General features: G+C 42.8%; 1 protein-coding gene across 1 annotated transcript in view; it reads right to left on the reverse strand.

Moving 5' to 3' along the window:
- LOC126539163 (neprilysin-1-like) overlaps positions 1-17,531 on the reverse strand; it is a 45,008-nt gene extending 27,477 nt beyond the window's left edge. Inside the window, exons 1-10 of the mRNA XM_055075227.2 lie at positions 17,404-17,531; positions 15,027-15,125; positions 12,953-12,994; positions 12,313-12,474; positions 10,016-10,096; positions 8,239-8,447; positions 6,438-6,632; positions 4,208-4,294; positions 3,943-4,073; positions 3,133-3,358 (exon numbers count right to left, since the gene is read on the reverse strand). Coding sequence (XP_054931202.1) covers positions 3,133-3,358; positions 3,943-4,073; positions 4,208-4,294; positions 6,438-6,632; positions 8,239-8,447; positions 10,016-10,096; positions 12,313-12,474; positions 12,953-12,994; positions 15,027-15,125; positions 17,404-17,452 — 1,281 coding nt within the window. The 5' untranslated portion in view covers positions 17,453-17,531. The remainder of the gene's footprint in view (positions 1-3,132; positions 3,359-3,942; positions 4,074-4,207; positions 4,295-6,437; positions 6,633-8,238; positions 8,448-10,015; positions 10,097-12,312; positions 12,475-12,952; positions 12,995-15,026; positions 15,126-17,403) is intronic.

The raw sequence follows: 17,531 nt of genomic DNA on the forward strand, positions 1-17,531 counted from the left end.
GTTTTTCTGTTCATTTTTGTATGTGTACTTGGAATTTTGTTTATGTGCTAGTGAATGTTGACTTTCGAGTTCATTACGAATCCTTTCTGCGACTTTTGTCATTGTTGATGTACTTTTACTTCTATTTGCATTTCTCACACAGTTTGTTCGAACCTTGCATAAGCTTTACATTTTAATAAAGTGTTTTTGCTTTGTCACAATGTTCTCATTTCATGCACTCTTGGCATGAAGGGCTTGGTCTGGCCACCTGCCAAGACGTGGCCATTTGTTCTTTGCAGGATGTCATTCTTATTGTGGTCGTAAGCATCGTAGCTTACTAAAGGCGGTATTAAGGATTTATTATTCCTAACAGGCTCATTTTCGTGCGACTTGGTAGAGGATGCGCCGGCCATGCGGGGAACAGTGTTTGGCACTGCGCCATGACTCTTACAATAAACACCGACGCTTCTACTCATCTGGGGCGCGATTGGAGATCGTTGTTCGAAACGCCCGATCAGTTTCACCTCACGCGATTGGCCTAGGCCGTGCCAACGGGTGCGGCTGACGACGTATGCGCGGCATAGGCCAGTCGCGTGAGGCGAAACTAAACGAGTGTTTTGAACAACGATGTCTGATCGCGCCGGTCGCCCGCGAAAATTAGCTTCAGATGATCGTAAACCTTTCAAGACCGCTTCTAGACCAGCTTTTTGATAACGTCCTAAAAACGTTTAGAAATTGGTTACGCATAGTTTTGGCAAAGGAATTACTTGTGTCTTTCCCAATCCTATTTCTAAACCAGCTTTTCGAATACGTCTTGCAGACCTGTTCTAGATCGTCTCAAGAAAGTAATTAAGCCGGACATTAGCAGAGATATACGACGTTTACCCGCCGAAGTTCTCTCATTCGTGTCTTCTTTAACCCGTTTTTATCGTCTTGGATAAACGCTACGAAAACGTTACGTATCTCTTTTGTGCTACCTGGGTACCAGTTACGCTCAAGCACCTGAAAATGGCAGGCTTAAAGATTTGCACACTTCTCTTGGAAGTCCTACCTCTGGGCTTTTTCCTGATAATAAAATTTGACTTTCGCTCTCTCTCTTTCCTGGACGCACTCTTAAGTGACCTTCATTTGTGGTAAGAGCTGCTGCTCAAGTCGTTTTCGCTTAGTGCAGACTACGACTTCTAATATGTAGAAAGAAGTTGTTGGCTATTAAACAAAGATGTTTCTCTCCGCTTGATATATAAATGATCATTACACCTATTTTTACCTGTCGATGATTTTTCTGCTTTTCACTGGCCCTTTCGGGAGTGCATTCCCCTAACCCGAGCAACAATGAAGCGCTGCGCTTCGTAGAGGACCCAGACCACGAGAATTAAGTAACCACAATCTTGTGGTGGTGAGCTGTAGCAAGTAGTGGGTCTAGCCTGGCGATCGACGCCGGCTGTTGGTCCACCTGAGCATCTCTTTCACTGTAACGTGGTATATGTCGCCACATGTGAATCAAACTAATTCTTTAGGAAAGCGAGTTGAAGGAAAGCGAGTTGAAAGCGAGAGTTGAAGCCTCTTTGCTTGCTATAATGGTCGCTTCTGGGAATATATGGTGGTGCGGCACACGTGCGGTTATGCTTCTCAAGCACAGCGTGCTCATCTCGGCACTTTGGGCAAGACCACAGAAACTGTAAAATGCCTCCTGTCTCATTGCGTGCCGTGCGGTTCAGAGAATCGATACGCTCCGTGTCCTAAATAATCATGCTGGTGTATTATCGGATCGTATATGTTGTGATCAAAGTGTTCATACTTTACAGCACAGCATTTCATTACAGAGCGTTCATTACAGTTCATCGAACGAGTTTTCAGTGTCACTGCCATTTGTTCACGAAAGAACCAGGCAATAAAACCGAAGTAAATGTTGAAAAGGAAATCGTGTGAAGAGCTGCAGTGGACGCATTGAAAGAGTGAGTCACACTCTTTCTATTTATCATATTTGTGCAATGTTAATAAATGTACTGACGTTAGAGCAAGCGATTATTTTGACTTGGCTGAGTTATCTTCGTGGGGCTCTAACTGGGAACCGTAATCAATTATACTTTTAAAGAAGTAACTGTAATAGTAATCGGCTAGTTTTCTTTCGATAACGTGCACAAGTCTGGCAATGACAAAGATTGGCATATTTTGAGAGGTGTTGGCCTCATATGACGACGCACTTACTATTGCCTTAGATTGGCGTTACTTCAGGCAACATATCCAATCGTATATGCTTCGCGAGCTCTTGCATGAATGGTCAAATGCTTTCACATGGTTCTATAAATATTTATTTACTTCTGCACGCATATTCTACATGCGTGGGCATCTAGTTATTGAAGTTTACTTCATGTTTCAGTGACGTGGGAGTAGCAACCATGTTTGCCTCCATCAGGAGCGACAGCTGCATCGACAGGCAAGAAATTCAACAGCATGTAGCTTCTGCGACGACAGTTGCAGCTACACTGTTCAAAACTCAAATCGTCCTAAAATTATTTTCGGGAGTGAATGGAAGGTTCAAATGCGCTTCAATGTTGAAGACTCATTACTGTAATGCGGTTATTATTCTTAAGTAGGTCGAATTCCCTAGGTTTCCGCACTACAAATTTACTACTTATGAAAGAAAGGTGCAATTTCCCTCTAAAGCTTACTCGCCAGGACCAACTAGTGACACCTGTGGTATTTTTAGAGACACCTGCCACTGCTTGTCTTCAGAAGAAGTTATAAGTTAATCGCATAGAAAATACTGTGGGTGGTACATGCCAGAATATTTGAGGGTCAATAAATGCACCTTTGACTCTTGATACAAATAAATCACTGAGCTTTGAAAGTTCAGACACCATCGTGGGCCGGCCGATGTTACAGAGCTGTTCCCATGCCCATAAAAAAAGTGACATTCTAATAGCAGAAAACCTTATTTATTTTTATTTTTTTGCTGAGATGGGTTTGATGCTGACTTGTTTACGCGTTCTCGTCGTGCCACCAACAATTTGAACTTATTCTTTGTAGTTGCATGTGTTTCCCTATGACTGCTCACTTGGGATATTAGCTTACCAAGCTGTCATTCTTTCAATGAATAAGTTGCAGTGCTCTTCCTGAAACAGCCCTCTTATACACTGCGTTTCACCTTACCTCTTTCTTGGCCTCATCGTTGAACTTGTGCTTCACGTAGAGGTAGTCTACACTCTCGACCATGCGCTTCTTTACCTCTGCGACGCACAGTTTCCACCTGGGCTTTTTAACGCGCACTCCCTTTTTCACTTTGAGAAGCTCGAAGGAAGCATTTCTGAAGTCTTTCGACCCTGTCGCAGCCCATTCCAGCATGTGACGCAGACCAATGTAGTTGAACAGCGTGTCACTGCAAAAGGAAGTTTGACCATGACGCTTTTCTTTGCGCAAGAAATACGCCACTATACCGGGGAAACAGTTCTGATAAATAAATTTTGTGACGAGTAGTGGGCGTAGAAAAGAAACCCTTAGGCTGTAGCCAAAGTTTTGACAGAGGACTTTTCTTGGGCTTGTCAACAACGAATTACGTTGTAAAATGTGCGCTATAGTGTTTTACGTAAAACATGCACACACTTCGTGATAAGAGCCTTTACCGTCAGCCTAATATTTCAAAAGGAACGCTGAGCATACAGAAGCACGTCTTATGAGATCTTAGGTCTACCACAATATGTACGCTGCCACGAACGCCTTGAACAACTTCCTTACGTTAGGGTAGAATGTTATCTGTTGTGCTGTTTTTTATTGAGGAATCAAATCTCCTCTGTGTGATGTGCTATTTGGCGTGCTCTTCCACTGTTACTTACTTTGACTAATACTTTGACTAATATGATTCACTGCATTTTTAACCTTTCGGAAAGTGTGGGAATAGCTGACATTGCGTTAACTCGCCTTTAGGACTTCTGTATACGGTACGCACGTTGAGATATGACTTACGCGTCAGCACGTTGTAGAAATTCATTTAGCTTTTTATAGTAGGCCAGTGCGAAGAGTTCAACGGTCTCGTTGTGAGCTAATGTAATGTTTACTTTACAGAATTCTTTTTGAAGTAGAGCACGGATCGGTACCTGAAAAGAAAATAGAGGAAAACTGTTGCGGTATGTTTCAGAATCCATGTATAACAATTAGAGCTTTCGGATAGCATTGCTTTTCAAAAGTTTATGCCACCTGATTTCGAGGTACTGGAAGTTATGAGGCTTACGTAGGAGAAATTTCTCTCGAGTTCATCGATGGTGGTTCTGTGATAAAGGCTCAACCAGTCTCGCATCTCTTCAGGAGGTGCAGTAATCTGGAAAAAGCGCCAGTTGAGTTAATAAGCAGAAATACGACATACTTGCGGTGAGTGCACATTTTTGGATGTATTCGATGACTGGACGGTTTCCAAGATGTAAAGCAACGCAAAGACGAACAAGACATTGAGCAGGGCAATTCAAACTTCACTGAGGAAAAAAATTCTATTACCAAAAATCTCTTCATTAGAACACATGGTTGTAACGGAAATACACAGATAAATTTGACATTTTTAATGCCTGTCTCATAACCTCAGTAATTGCAATCGTCATGGAGAGGTGGCAGATTTCCCAACTATGGTCATTCTGCATTGTGTGGCTATGCGGTGATACCCATACCTAATCAATCAATATAATTACCTGGAAGCACTGGCGGATCCAAAGCGGGGGCCCTGGGAGTCCAGCGCCCCCAACGAGAGGCTCCGACACTTCAGAAGTCACAGTATTGAAAATGAAGTGAGACTCCTTCCCCGCCTCCACCCCCGCCCCCTCACACATACACACATACGCATTTGCCTTGGACTGTATAGGCTGTTTTACATAACTTGAACCAAACCTTAAGAAATTGAATGCTACACATGATGAATGAGACCATTAGTCTAACGTAAGTGGACTACAAAGAGGGTGCCTCTTCATGCTAGACTAATTTATGAAGTGCGATTAGGTATACAATTAGTTATGTTATCGACGCATAATTTCTATCGTATGTTTCAGTACATAAGTTGTATTTCAGAATAGGTGGGGCTTGTCTTAAAACACACACTGAAATCTTTTGTAGGGCGTTATCTATTTCGTGTTTTTTCGGGCTCTAAAATAAGCCCAAGAATTATACATAAAAAAGTTTACTGCACTTTTTCACGCCTGGATCGCAGCGCTATCAACCATGTTTCGAAAGAACGAAGCCCGCATGCCCACTGGATAAGTAAAGGAAAGTCATTATCTATGGCACTTGGCACTAAGCGTACATTATAACCTTCGGTGGGAATGTACCAGAACACAACGGTCATAAATAAGACAAACCGGCACGGCACGCTGATGAAAACATTCTCGTTGGATCCTTTTTTTTTTGGTTATCGATTTTGTGACGGTGAGTGGCGCAGGCTTTATTTTTGGGAGCATGATTTTGGACACTACTGTCTAGGTGGGCAAGTGCGCCATGGCGTAATTTTTTTCATATTTTCCGGTCTTTCTTCAAAGCTTTCATAAAGGAAGCACGACAAAATAACGTTGTAGCAATTATTTATTATGTTTTTGAACACTCTCTGCAACGTCTGAAATATGGCGGGTGCCTTCAAACAAGTATTCACAATTTTACAGAAAGAAACATAATTAGCTGATTGCACTTCAAGAAATAGTCTAACTTAAGACAACTGCAAGCAATATGCCTCTAGTCTCTTTCGTCTGAATGCTACAACTATATATGCCTCTTTCAAATTGCGCGAAACACTTCGTATATAAATGAAAGAAAGACGTACTCAAACACCGATTAGGAAGCGCTCAGGATAAAGCGGAAGCGGGACGAGAATATAGTGGAACTAGGAAATTCTAGCGAGTGAGACTCCAAGGTAAATAATTATGAAATAATTGAAAATAATTGAAAATAATTCAAAATAATTGTGTGGATGACACAATTTGCTAGATATCCACCGTCATACTTAGGTGACAATGCACTGTCGTTCCACTGACTTTCTTTACAAAACGTCATTTTATTCATTCAAGCAAAAGAGTAACTGGAACGCCAATGCATTTCGCCGCTAGGTTCGATAGTTAATATTTCGAAATTTGTGTCATCCTGAGAATTTGTTCCAAGTGCATCCACCTTGCGAAAGCTCCGGCTAGAATTTGCAAATTTCAATATGTGCCATAAGGTAATTCGTTAAAAGCTTAATTCATGAAATTTTGTTAAATAGTCGATTATGCATTTCAATTTTCAGCTCAAGCAATGTCCACCTCTTTGAGCAGACCAGTTCACGAACTGGAATTGTGCTGTCTACCACAAGCAATTGTTAAAATTTTTTTTGAAAATGTTCGCTGCAACACCTGGCATTGCTGACGTTCGATTAAGGCTTTACATATGCTAGCTTCTGGACATTAGGTTTCGTTCAGACATGTGTGTTATTATGTCAAAGAAGATATTCTCACATTGGCCAACTGTCCTTCAAACGCTAGAAGATTCTGAGAAAGGTCGGCAAGGTCGCCGTCAGTCAGGCTGGGCTTCAAGAACTTCATCGCCACTTGAATTACCTTCTTATAGGCAGCAATAATTGGTTTGCTGTAATTAGTGGTTTGGTTGATCAGCTGGTTTCTGCCCACCCTGGGGAATTCTAGTTGGTCAAGCTGAAACAACAAAAATGAACGTAGGTCATAAGTGTCAAATGCCACGATTAGCGTGTTATTTTACGAGGTTAACTCTTGAAGTATTGTTGAAATATACCATAGCAGAAGTCAAGTATACGTGATACGAATTGTCAGGTTAGTTCTTCTTATAACATAAAATTTGTCGGCAACATAATATCATGGCTTAGTTTTGATCTGGAAATAGGCCTAGTAACCATGCCTTCATGTTTCTACCTTTCTTTGATTGCAGCATTGGGTTGACCCTTTTCACTGATTGTCATACCTTTTCGTTTTATGCAGCGAATCAGTCCATGAAGTTAAAATTTTTTACACAATATTGTTGTTATTAGGCGTAAGGGCCTGTTGCCTGTAGCCTTTTCTATTCCTGTCTTACCAATAGAATATGGACCTTTTTTCGAGGTATTAAACTTATTTTTTAATAAATATACAGTCATGGTTAAAATAAAATCCTATATAGCAAAACAAAGGATCAACTGTATACTTCCAAGGATGTAGATTTAAATAGTAGGTGCAAGCGCGTAATAGGTAGCTTATATTTCTGAAAATAAAGTTTATTTAAGTGTAATAAACGTTCGCTATTTTACTCTCACAACGTAAGAAATATTATAAATACGCAAAGTCGTTTTCAACTGGTTGCCTAAACTGTATGTCGATATGTATCTCGTGGTTGCTGAGGAACGGAGCTACAAAAAATTCTTTCGGCCTACTGGAAGCAGCCTTTTTCAGATGGTTGCCTCAAGTAGGGCAAATCGCTACAGCTTTCGGTTTTAGTATTTACGAATTTGCGCCATTTGTTCTAAAAGACTGAAAATAAGAGATATATTGCTGACACCTGTGCGACATCCCAGTCGGCAGAAGAAATCAGACAGTCCAACAGGCAGTAAACTTGCCACTGAACAGCTAACGACGACCTTCGCTGGTTTTGGCGGATCCATCGTTCAAATTATGGTATCATGATCTGACATTGTCCAGAGCTGCAGCACTAGTTGTAGCGTACAAATAGCAACGTTGACACTGACCATAAGTGCGGGGCTGACGTCGTTCGGCCACGAGCTCTGCTATCACAGCACCCGTCCGCCATCTCCGCGATCACTGGGTGTGCCTCGGTGTGCGCATGTTAAAGATCACCTGTACACCAAAAAGAGAAGACTACTCCTAACATAAAGGTCCACTCCATTAGACTGCATTCTTTTATGGCTCAGCATGACCCTAAGAGTGTCGGGTGCCTTAAAGTCGGGCGCGGCCCTCGTGGAGTCAACAATGACCGAAGTTCGATGGCCATGGTAGCAAAAGTTAACCTCAACTAGGCGGTCCTTTCTGCGTTTTGATTGCATTTCAATGTAACCGCTGCACCGAATAGCTGAGCCCTTATTCGCATCGGCTGAACGCCGTGGACAGTGTGGCAGGTTGCTCTTCACAATTCTCGAAACAATTGTCCCACGCAGAAATTCGCATTGCTGGCGAGATGCCGACTTTTGAGACTTCTCTATGTACTCGTCTATATTGTTCGTCACTGTTGCTTTCTGCGATTAGATTTTGTGTAAAGGGAAGGCCATTTGCCTTTTTGCGGGTTCTATAGCGTTACCTCAATGACGTGAGCACTTGGATTCCTGGAATCCCGTTCGATACGAGTTGAAAGGACATCAGAAATCTTCCCCATCATAAGGACATCTATGGTGCTTTGATCGTTCCCCTTCGCATTTTTGTTCTGACGCGTTTTTGGCCACTCATCAAGATCGGAAGCGTACATTATAGCAAGAACGACGTCCCGTCGGTCTTCGAGATCCGGAACAGCTGCAAGACGGGAAGGGAAAGGGAAAGCGAATGTTAAGGCGAAAAGCTCAGGCAAAGTACACGGGGGTTACTAATTAAGTTTTCCGATAGACTTTGCTAGGATTTTTTAGTGATGATTTCGAAGAAGAATGGTTGTAAGGGGGCCGCTTTCCGATTTACTCTAGCAATTATTAGTTTATTTGCTGATAATTATTGCAGGGCCCCCTTCCTACGGTCTGCGTGGCGCTCATTCTCGATGTGCAACAGAGCAGCAATGATAGCATTTTCGCGCCACAAGTTTATATGTTTGTAATAGCAGATTTAATAAAATTCTAGCCTTTTGTTTTTGCAACCGCTTTTTGGAAACTTTTGACCTTAGTACACGGAATGTTACATTTCATTTTAGCATATTAGTAAATGTTGAACTCCATTGAAAGACGAGGGGCAGGGAAGCAGTGGGATAAGGAGCAGTGGATGCCCGGCGACCAAAGTGAATAAGCAAAACATTGCCGCCGTGGAAAATTACTTTAAACAAAAACAGTGAAGTGACAGTTTAAGGACATCAAAGATTCCCTATAGATTGCACCACCGGCAAGTAAAAAATCTTGCACAAGCATCTGTGAACCAGGGAACTTTCATCCCTCCATGGGCATTATATTCTGTGTGCACTACGACCCGTCACTAACGCGAATCTTTAGTATAAAAATTGTGGAATAAATTCTTGTCAATTTCCAAGGAGGCCACTCATGGCGGATTTCTAAGGTCGATAGTTTCACAGTGAATTTCGCAGATAGTTCCGCAGTTTCACAGTTTTCGCAGTGAATAAACACAAGAGCGAAATTTCAGGTAAGGAATGATGGTGCTGTCCTTCCAAAAAGGTAGTCATTGTGCATTTCCACCTCATCAGGGAGAAAGGACTTTTGCTACAGCGTTGTACGCAAGGTTATGCCTTCCCGAAGTTTTCAGATATCTACAAGAACGGCGGCGAAGAACACAGCTGAGGGGGGTCGTGTTGCACCATGAGACCACCTACGGACAGACAGAAGGTAACCCTCACAGTTTATGAAGTCCAGGAAGTTGAACTCCTGGTTCAAGCACATCAGAGACTTGACATAGCCCTGTGCGATTATTTCTTGTTCCTTGCAATGACACAGTCCATACGCAAGAAGAGGTTTCCCAACACCAGAAGAAGCTATCCATGCCTACGACAGTGAGGTTGCACCACTAGATTGAATGAATACGCAAATTGTTATTAAAAATGAATTACTATAGAACGAAAGTGTGCATAGATTATTGGGGCAATGATTTGAGGAAAATTAATCGGTTATAAGCCCAACAAACATCTTCATTCTACATCACCTGAAAACTTTCCTAGTGTCCCTGCGATTGCACTTCTGCACAATTCGAGAAGCAATCACAGTGGTTTCCTTCGCTCTTCTACGAGCGGTAAGACTCGCAGTGTCTCGATCGCTCTGTTGTAGAATAGAATCGGTGCACTAATACGGTAAGTTCCTTACGAACGCAGTTACTAAACGAAATTGTTTAACGGAAATGAGAAAACGTTTGTCACCCTTGTTTAAACCACTCACCCACGCAAGCATTGTAGAGAACAGCTGCTTTGTCTGTTACGTTCTGGTTCTCACCCACAAGGGTCATGTTTCCTAAAATGTCTAGAGAAGAAAACCAGCATAAATCACTGCCCTTAAAGCTCTTCAAAAAGAGACAATGTTATGCATACAATGTTGTCGAAGCATGCACCTAACTAATCACGTTCAGTGTGCGGTTGAAACAACCAAAAATTACTCGCTTTACAGAGAGGAACTACGCGTTGGTAGGTGAGATTAAACTTCAAGCCCACTTCAGCCGCCAACCAGAGCAGCCCTTCGCTAATCTTTGAGCCATAGTGGATTTTTCTTGTTTACTACACAGAAGACAATACTGATATTACAGAGAGAACACTACACAGTTAGTACTCATGTGAGCACACACATGCGTAGAACAAGTTCATCTAGTCCCGCAAAAGTTTCTGAGCTGCGCACGCACTTCTTACAAAAACTGCGCCTTGACGACACAGAGATCTGGCAGACTGCGGGCTTTCGGCATAGCGGTCACACAGTCAAGATCTCCAGAAGCTGTGTAGACTCAACAACACACTCCTCTCACCGAAAGCTAAGCAGCCATTGTATGTAAATGGCGTGCACGCGAAGTCGCGTTGCACATGCGCGCAAAAGCAAGCGGGGGCCTGACGGTTTTCCTTAGGCCACAGACGCAGGAATGAAACAGGAGAATCATGGGTCTGCATGCACCTGTCTTTACTACTGTTATCTAGACAAATATGAAGCACCGCGTTTGTCCTCCGGATATCATTGCTGCCGACATTAGTGATGCCAAAATGGAAATCTTAGATTTGCATCTTGGCATAGCCTGTGAACGGTGTAATGCATGTATACGAGTATGTACGGTATGCGTTGAAACTGCATAACATCGTTTTTTTGCTGAACAGGTCCGAAATGATTGATACAGGCGGCCATCTAACACAATGTGCGTGGTATGAGCCAAAGAATGCTTCGCAATGAAGATCACTGCACTTCAAGCTCAATAAGGGCAAACAGTACGTGTCACCTACACAACATAGTCAAAACATATGAAACGATCATCCAGTTAAGTAAGCGGTACGAGGTGCAGAAGGATTTGTGATGTTGACATTTCAACGTTTTTGTAGAGATTTGTACAAATATTTGCACAACCGATCCATGGGTGTTTGCAAACGGAATTAGCAAAAGGTTCTGGAAACGGCCAATAAAACTGACAAAAGTGGGGCTAATTGAATATACTGTTTATTTCGTTTTGCTTATATTTATCGCTATACTTAAAAGTGTCTTTCTGCACTTATGTCTTTGTTCATAGGCAACGCGACAGACAGCGAGCACCAGCGTGCTACAACGCGACATGCTTAGTGCAATAACTTCATAATGAAATTATTGCTTTTATTGGAGATTGTCTTTGCACAAGGTTTAACGGCTAAAATAGCACAGCCACTCCCCCCCCCCCCCCCTCCCTGTTCTCTAGATTGTGTGGATTTCCCGTGGCGTGACGCTGTCTCTTTTTTTTAAATTACACAGTGATTACAAGTGCGTAACAAAAATATTAAATCGTTAGCTGTGGTGTGTATTAGGGCTTTTCATTTCCGATTTCGAGCTAGCCAAATCACTGGAGGGTCTAACGGTCATACAGCCTCTATGATATTTCCGCGTAAGCTATGTTTTACGGCCTTTCTTAAACTACAGCGCTCCTATCCGATTGACGAGCGGTTGCTGGCTTTCGGAGCACACATAGGCGCAACCCGCGCGTGGCAATACGCCAAGTCAGCCACCCGGCGCTTCGGTCAAAAGATTCAAATTCAAATTCAAGTTGTTTATTAATACTTTAAAACACAACAGGAATGTGTCCAATACTGTTTGGATCCGTAGCCATAGGCTAGTCATGGGCCCAAAAAATGAGGCACAATAATGCAAACACGCCGTGACGTTAGACAGCATCTGGTTATTTCGACGTGGTGGCATATACCCGCCCTGCTACAAGACTCGCGAATTGATAAGGGAGGCGTTAGCGCGCTGTACCAAAAACTTACGCGATAATGCTGGCGCAGTCAATGAGTTCCGCTACTCGTGATGTGTGGAGGGCAACACCACCTGGTGGTGTTGCAGAAAATTGAGGTTTGCTCGCGCAGGCACCCAACGATGGTGGCGCCCTGCCAACGAAGGTGCGGAACTTAAGAACTAAGAATTTAGGAACTCAGAAAAGCTAGCGAGGATGTTTGAATATTGTGCTCACCTTCCTGTATGCTGTAGCATTACAGAATATATTACCTAAGTCGATATCCTACCTCGAAGCGTTTCGTGCAGTTCGTCTTCTAACCGAGTGAAAATGCTCGTCATTGACTGGCTCTCTGGTATCTTGTGTTTTGACATCCATCCGCCGCAGGTGTATGAGTAGAAATCAGTGCATGGGTCGGCGGAGGTATTGAGAGAATCATTGATAAGGCGAGCTGCATCAAGGGATAAGAACAAAGCAGACATCATGATTGAGGGTCCTCATCATTTGCCTTATTCATTACTGAACATTCGCAGTGCCTTGCGATGCATTTGTGGTGGCATGCACGGTGTTGAACAAGTTGCATACCTAATGCAACCGGCACTAACGCAAATATCGAGAGGCTAGTAGTAGTGTACGTCAAACGGAAATAGAAATAAAACTATGCAACGGCTGCACGCTAATGAAAACGATTGCTTGGAGTTCTCAATATATAAACATTAGTTTTGCGCTTCCTTGTCAGATAGTTCCTGATTTATCGCTACGAAATATCGCACGCACTACAATAAGACACCTGGCAGCAGTGTACCTTCCCGTGAGTGAAACACAAGTACAGAAAGCATGAAAAACATTGCATTAGAATTAACGCTATACGCCAGAAAATGTTGATAATATTATTTCAAAGAAAACATATGATCGTGAAAATACATTACCTCGTTCGATGCAGATGGGTGTTTCGCACACATTGTATGTTTCTGAAGAGACAAAAATAGGTAATAGCTTAAAGACATGTTCACTGAGAAGGACCTATTTTAGAGAGGAGAGGAGGGAGCAAATTTTCTCGCTTCTCTTGTCTTTAATGGCCAAGCCTTGCCCAGTAAGCTGACTTATTGGGCAAGGCTTTTAAACGCCACTCCCGCAATTTGAGATTGTACTTCATTCATCAAAAGCTTTGGTATCTAAACTTCAAGAGCAATGATTGCGTTATTACCCCATGGCCAGAGAGGTCTCTGGCAATAATCTCGCTTGCTGTTCTGAAGGGTGAAAAATCCCAAAGCGTTCGGTTAAACCTCACTTCCAGGTAGGGTAGTAACGCGCGCACCTTGTGGGGTTGGGTAGGCGGCGCTGACGCGATCACCTTACCGCTAAAGCTAGCGCTAGGATGGGTATTCGGCGTTTCTGTGGAAGAGACCATCGCGATGGACGCACAGCGAGGCCTTGCATTCTCCACAGGGTAGTTATACGACTATCCCTAGTGGTTGAGTGTGTACCAGTCAAATCATTGCCTCGTGCCTAGAACGTGTGTCTTGATGTGTACTCCGCGTTTCACAGGAAGATGAAGTGTCCTAGAGAGCGTGCTGCTCGACAAGACAACTGTGCTGGTGGGTCCTGAGAGTACCACTATGAATTCATGGTACTGAAGCCCAGACACAGATTGATGTTGATATTGGACAAGCCCTTGTCCAGTGTTTGCGTACGCTTGTCTTTGCTTGAGAAGCGCTTGTGATGTCTTGACCGCCATGTGCATTTTATGCCTCAATTCCATGAATACGCACAAACTAGCCCAGAATTACAGCCTTCTGCCCCTCCAGGAGTTGGGCGGGCACTAACGACGTCATTGATTGCCTGGCAAAGGAAGCGCGGCTATAGAAATTTTTTCCGTCGCGCTAAGTGCCAAGGTTCCAATATCAAAGTTTTACATAGGCGCCTGTGAAGGCCAGTCCACGAGGCCAGTCCTCTTAAACGTGACAAGAGATTGAAGGCAGTGGAAATCGTGCTCGTCGACTATGCGTGGGACTGGTGTGTGAGGCCTCTGGCCTGCCTGCCACAAATGTGCAAATGGTAGCAGACACTCTGCAAAAAAGGTGCAGCGAAAGGTGCAAAGACGACGTTGACGGGACGTTTACGTCTGGTTTGACTGGTGCTTTTTGTGATATGGCGAAGCTATGTTCGCCGTGAGTATAGGTTTCGCATTCAGGGAGACTGTAACACAATGGGCAGAGGGCACAGCTTATTTTATCATGTAGTTTCGTAACACTTCCTCCCTGTGACTGGCATTCCTATAAAGAGAAATTACTCTGTAAAAAGACATGACCTAATAGCAAACGCATTGCAAGTAACCCTGTATTCGGCAGTTAGAAATTGCTGCCATATTTCAATCAGAAACTTATCCTTGACGACGAAGTATTCTTGCTCTTGTTTAAGCGATTATTGGCGCTTTTTTTTTATTGTCAACTTGTATATATTACAGTATTTCCCGAGCCTTCAAACCCAATGCGTTCATTTATATAACTCCAAAAACAATTGTGTCGCTGTTGCGTCATTTGTAAAAAACTGACAAATTGCCTCATGGATCTCTCTGATTTTTCAATTGTCAAGCACGGACCATTGGTCAAAATTCCTTGTATTTTAGCTGTTCAACTTGGAATTCCCAGAGATAAATAATAGGGTTAGCTAAAGTATTGTTTTCAGTTTTATTTTGGTTGGTTTGGTAGCCGAATATCTGCAGATTTTAAGCCGGGAGGTTTGAAATCCAGCATTATATGAATAAAGAGTTTACGCATGCTTGAGAATTTATGGCACACATCATCTTGATCAAGTTACTTAGGCGCTGTAGAGGATGAAAGCCTCGTTCAGTGACTTACAGTTATCCAGGCCGTAGGCCTTTACCAAATCAATTTCATTTCTGCAAGTTTTTTAATGCCATAACTCTTTCATATCCTAGCTTTTCGAATGCGCCTTCACTGCCTCTTCAAAGGGCTACAGTGAAAAAGTGCGTGCACTTACCTTTCTGTGCAGGGATTTTTGATACGGTAAAACGACTAAATGATGCCAAAGCTAACAGAAATCCCAGTATTGCAAGTGTTAGGAGTTGCATGGATTTTCCTGGAAGTGAAGAAAACAAAAGAGCTTGCAGTGTGAATTTGCATCGCATGTATAATCATGTATGTCGAGTTAAAACAGAGAAGAAACTTCTCTATTTACCCAAAGTAAAAATTAGGCAAATCCCACGCACTGTTGGAATCGATCTACGCGAAGCTTTCACGAGCGAGCAAGGCAACTTGGGGCATGGCAATAGATTTCAGTGAAGAACGCGCCTCGCATTCATCGCAGTGACTGCGAGTGACCTTGCCGTGACCTTGGAGTGCCAGCGGAAGTTTTATTCAGCATTACAACGGTGTTCATCTACAATACACGTCGTGTTGGACTTTGTAGACGCGTATCACAAGGCCGCCACAGGATGAGAGGCGCGCATAGGATTTGGGCAATGAATTCATGCCTTAAATTCTACCGCCATGGTCAGGTAGAAGAGGCGCGTACTCAAATTACACCTCCGAAATGCAGCAACAAGTTAAGAAAGGTTCGTTTTAAATTTAACCCCTATCGACTGCACAAGTGCACATTAACGTCAGAACGGGGCTCTCCCACAAAGTCGTGTTGGCCAGAATTTATCCGTGCTAGCACTGACTTGAACGAGGAGCGTTTGTAAGGGCGTTCCACCTTTTCAAGCATGCGTCTGTGGCTATATATCTGTAAGAGCGTCGAGCTTTTGGGCTCCGGGTACTGGGTTCGAAACCCACCAACGGATAGGTAATTTGCTTCTTTTTTTACTGGTGAACAGCTTCGACTCGGTGCCAACGCGCATGTGCAGTCCGCTCGCAGCAAGTCTGTAACAAGTAGGAACAGGCACCAAAGGGTTTAAAATAGGCTAAGAACGCTCGGCGTAATATACGCTTTATAGGCGAATCGAAGGTGCACGCGCATGTTGTGAAGTTAATCAGAAGTGGCTCGCGCAGAATTAGCAATTGTCGCAGCAATGCATGTTGCGTTACGACCTTAAGTGATTTTCGAATAAGTGTAACAACAGGAGAAAATTGAAGTGATATGACGTTAAGAAAGATATATTGACGATTATCATTATGATAAATTATTATTCTGCTTTTTGTCTCACTTACTTTGGGTGTTTTGCAAAGTCAATGCTCTTGCCTATTACGTGCGAATTAAAGCCTTACGATGTGGTATCTAAAGAATATCTCACCAGTCCTTGTAATCGACTGCCACCTTCGACTGTATTTTGCCTTTCTACGCAATAACTATGTTTCTCGAATTGGGCAACCGTTATATGTTCTGACCATGTGACCACGTGACCGCGTTTACTGGCCACATAACCTCCTCGACAGACTAGCGACCACTCTTCGCTCGTTTTTTAAGCACCGCTTTGGCATAACAACCGAGAACAAAACTGGGGAAAATATAGGCCTAGGTAACAATGGAAATGAAAGACATATAAAAGTGGTACCACAATTGAAAATTGGAAATTTTTGACAGAAATGATAAAAAAAGATAAAAGCGAAAAGAGTAGAGAGAGAAATACGTGTTGAGGGTTCCTGACTAGCCAACTGGTTGAGAAACAGCCATTATCCAGTTATCCTGATTCCCTCAGCGCTATCTGTCGATCCCGTGGTTTGAATGAATACACTGCAATATGTTTGTGTGGCAGTTTAGCTACATTTATATCAGCTGCTTTTACACTCGATATCTATCTGTCATATTTTCTGGGTGCACGCAGAAGCTAATCGTTACAATCGCTGTTTGAGAGCAAACGTGGTAAGTTAACCTAATACGTGTGCTACTTTGAATTTACCTTGAAGTGCGAACAAGAATTTCTTTATCCTTCCTCTCATATATTGCAATAGATGCGTCTGCAACTGTGGAAACTGTACCATTACTTAGAACAAACAGTTCTTAATTCATTGTTGACAGCAAGCCTCATTCTTTGAACGTAACCTTTTGAAAACAGCAATATTGAATGACCAATTTTGGTAACAATATCATACCGCTAAAACAAGGAAAACGTACTTTGCGAAGCGCCACTTTTCCTTCTGTGGCGGACAAGGTGAACTTGGTCGTGTTTCTCAACTCGTTTGAAATTAACAGCATTAACTTTAGTTATGTACAACGATAAGCAGTCGCCATAAGCTTATATGATGCACGAATAAGGCTGTTGTGTTTTTGTGATGTCATGAAAAGAGTGCTTGGTTTCGCTATGACGCTTTCACATAATGCTGTTTCTGACAGCCTTGTCACTGTTTGAAGTGACCTAATGAAAGGTGACTCTGCTGCCCTTACCTAACAGTAAACAATATGTGTGTATTGTACGCACCTGCATAGGACGTAGTTCTTGACCGAATACCCTTTTCTGACGCATCCATCGAGACGAGAGATTAAGCCAGTTGATATTCCCCGTCCCAATCTTTTGTTAGTGCGCAGAAACTGCGGAAACAAGAGGGA

Source organism: Dermacentor andersoni, chromosome 11 (assembly GCF_023375885.2).
Source record: "Dermacentor andersoni chromosome 11, qqDerAnde1_hic_scaffold, whole genome shotgun sequence".
In the NCBI taxonomy this organism is placed as follows: Eukaryota; Metazoa; Arthropoda; class Arachnida; order Ixodida; family Ixodidae; genus Dermacentor; species Dermacentor andersoni.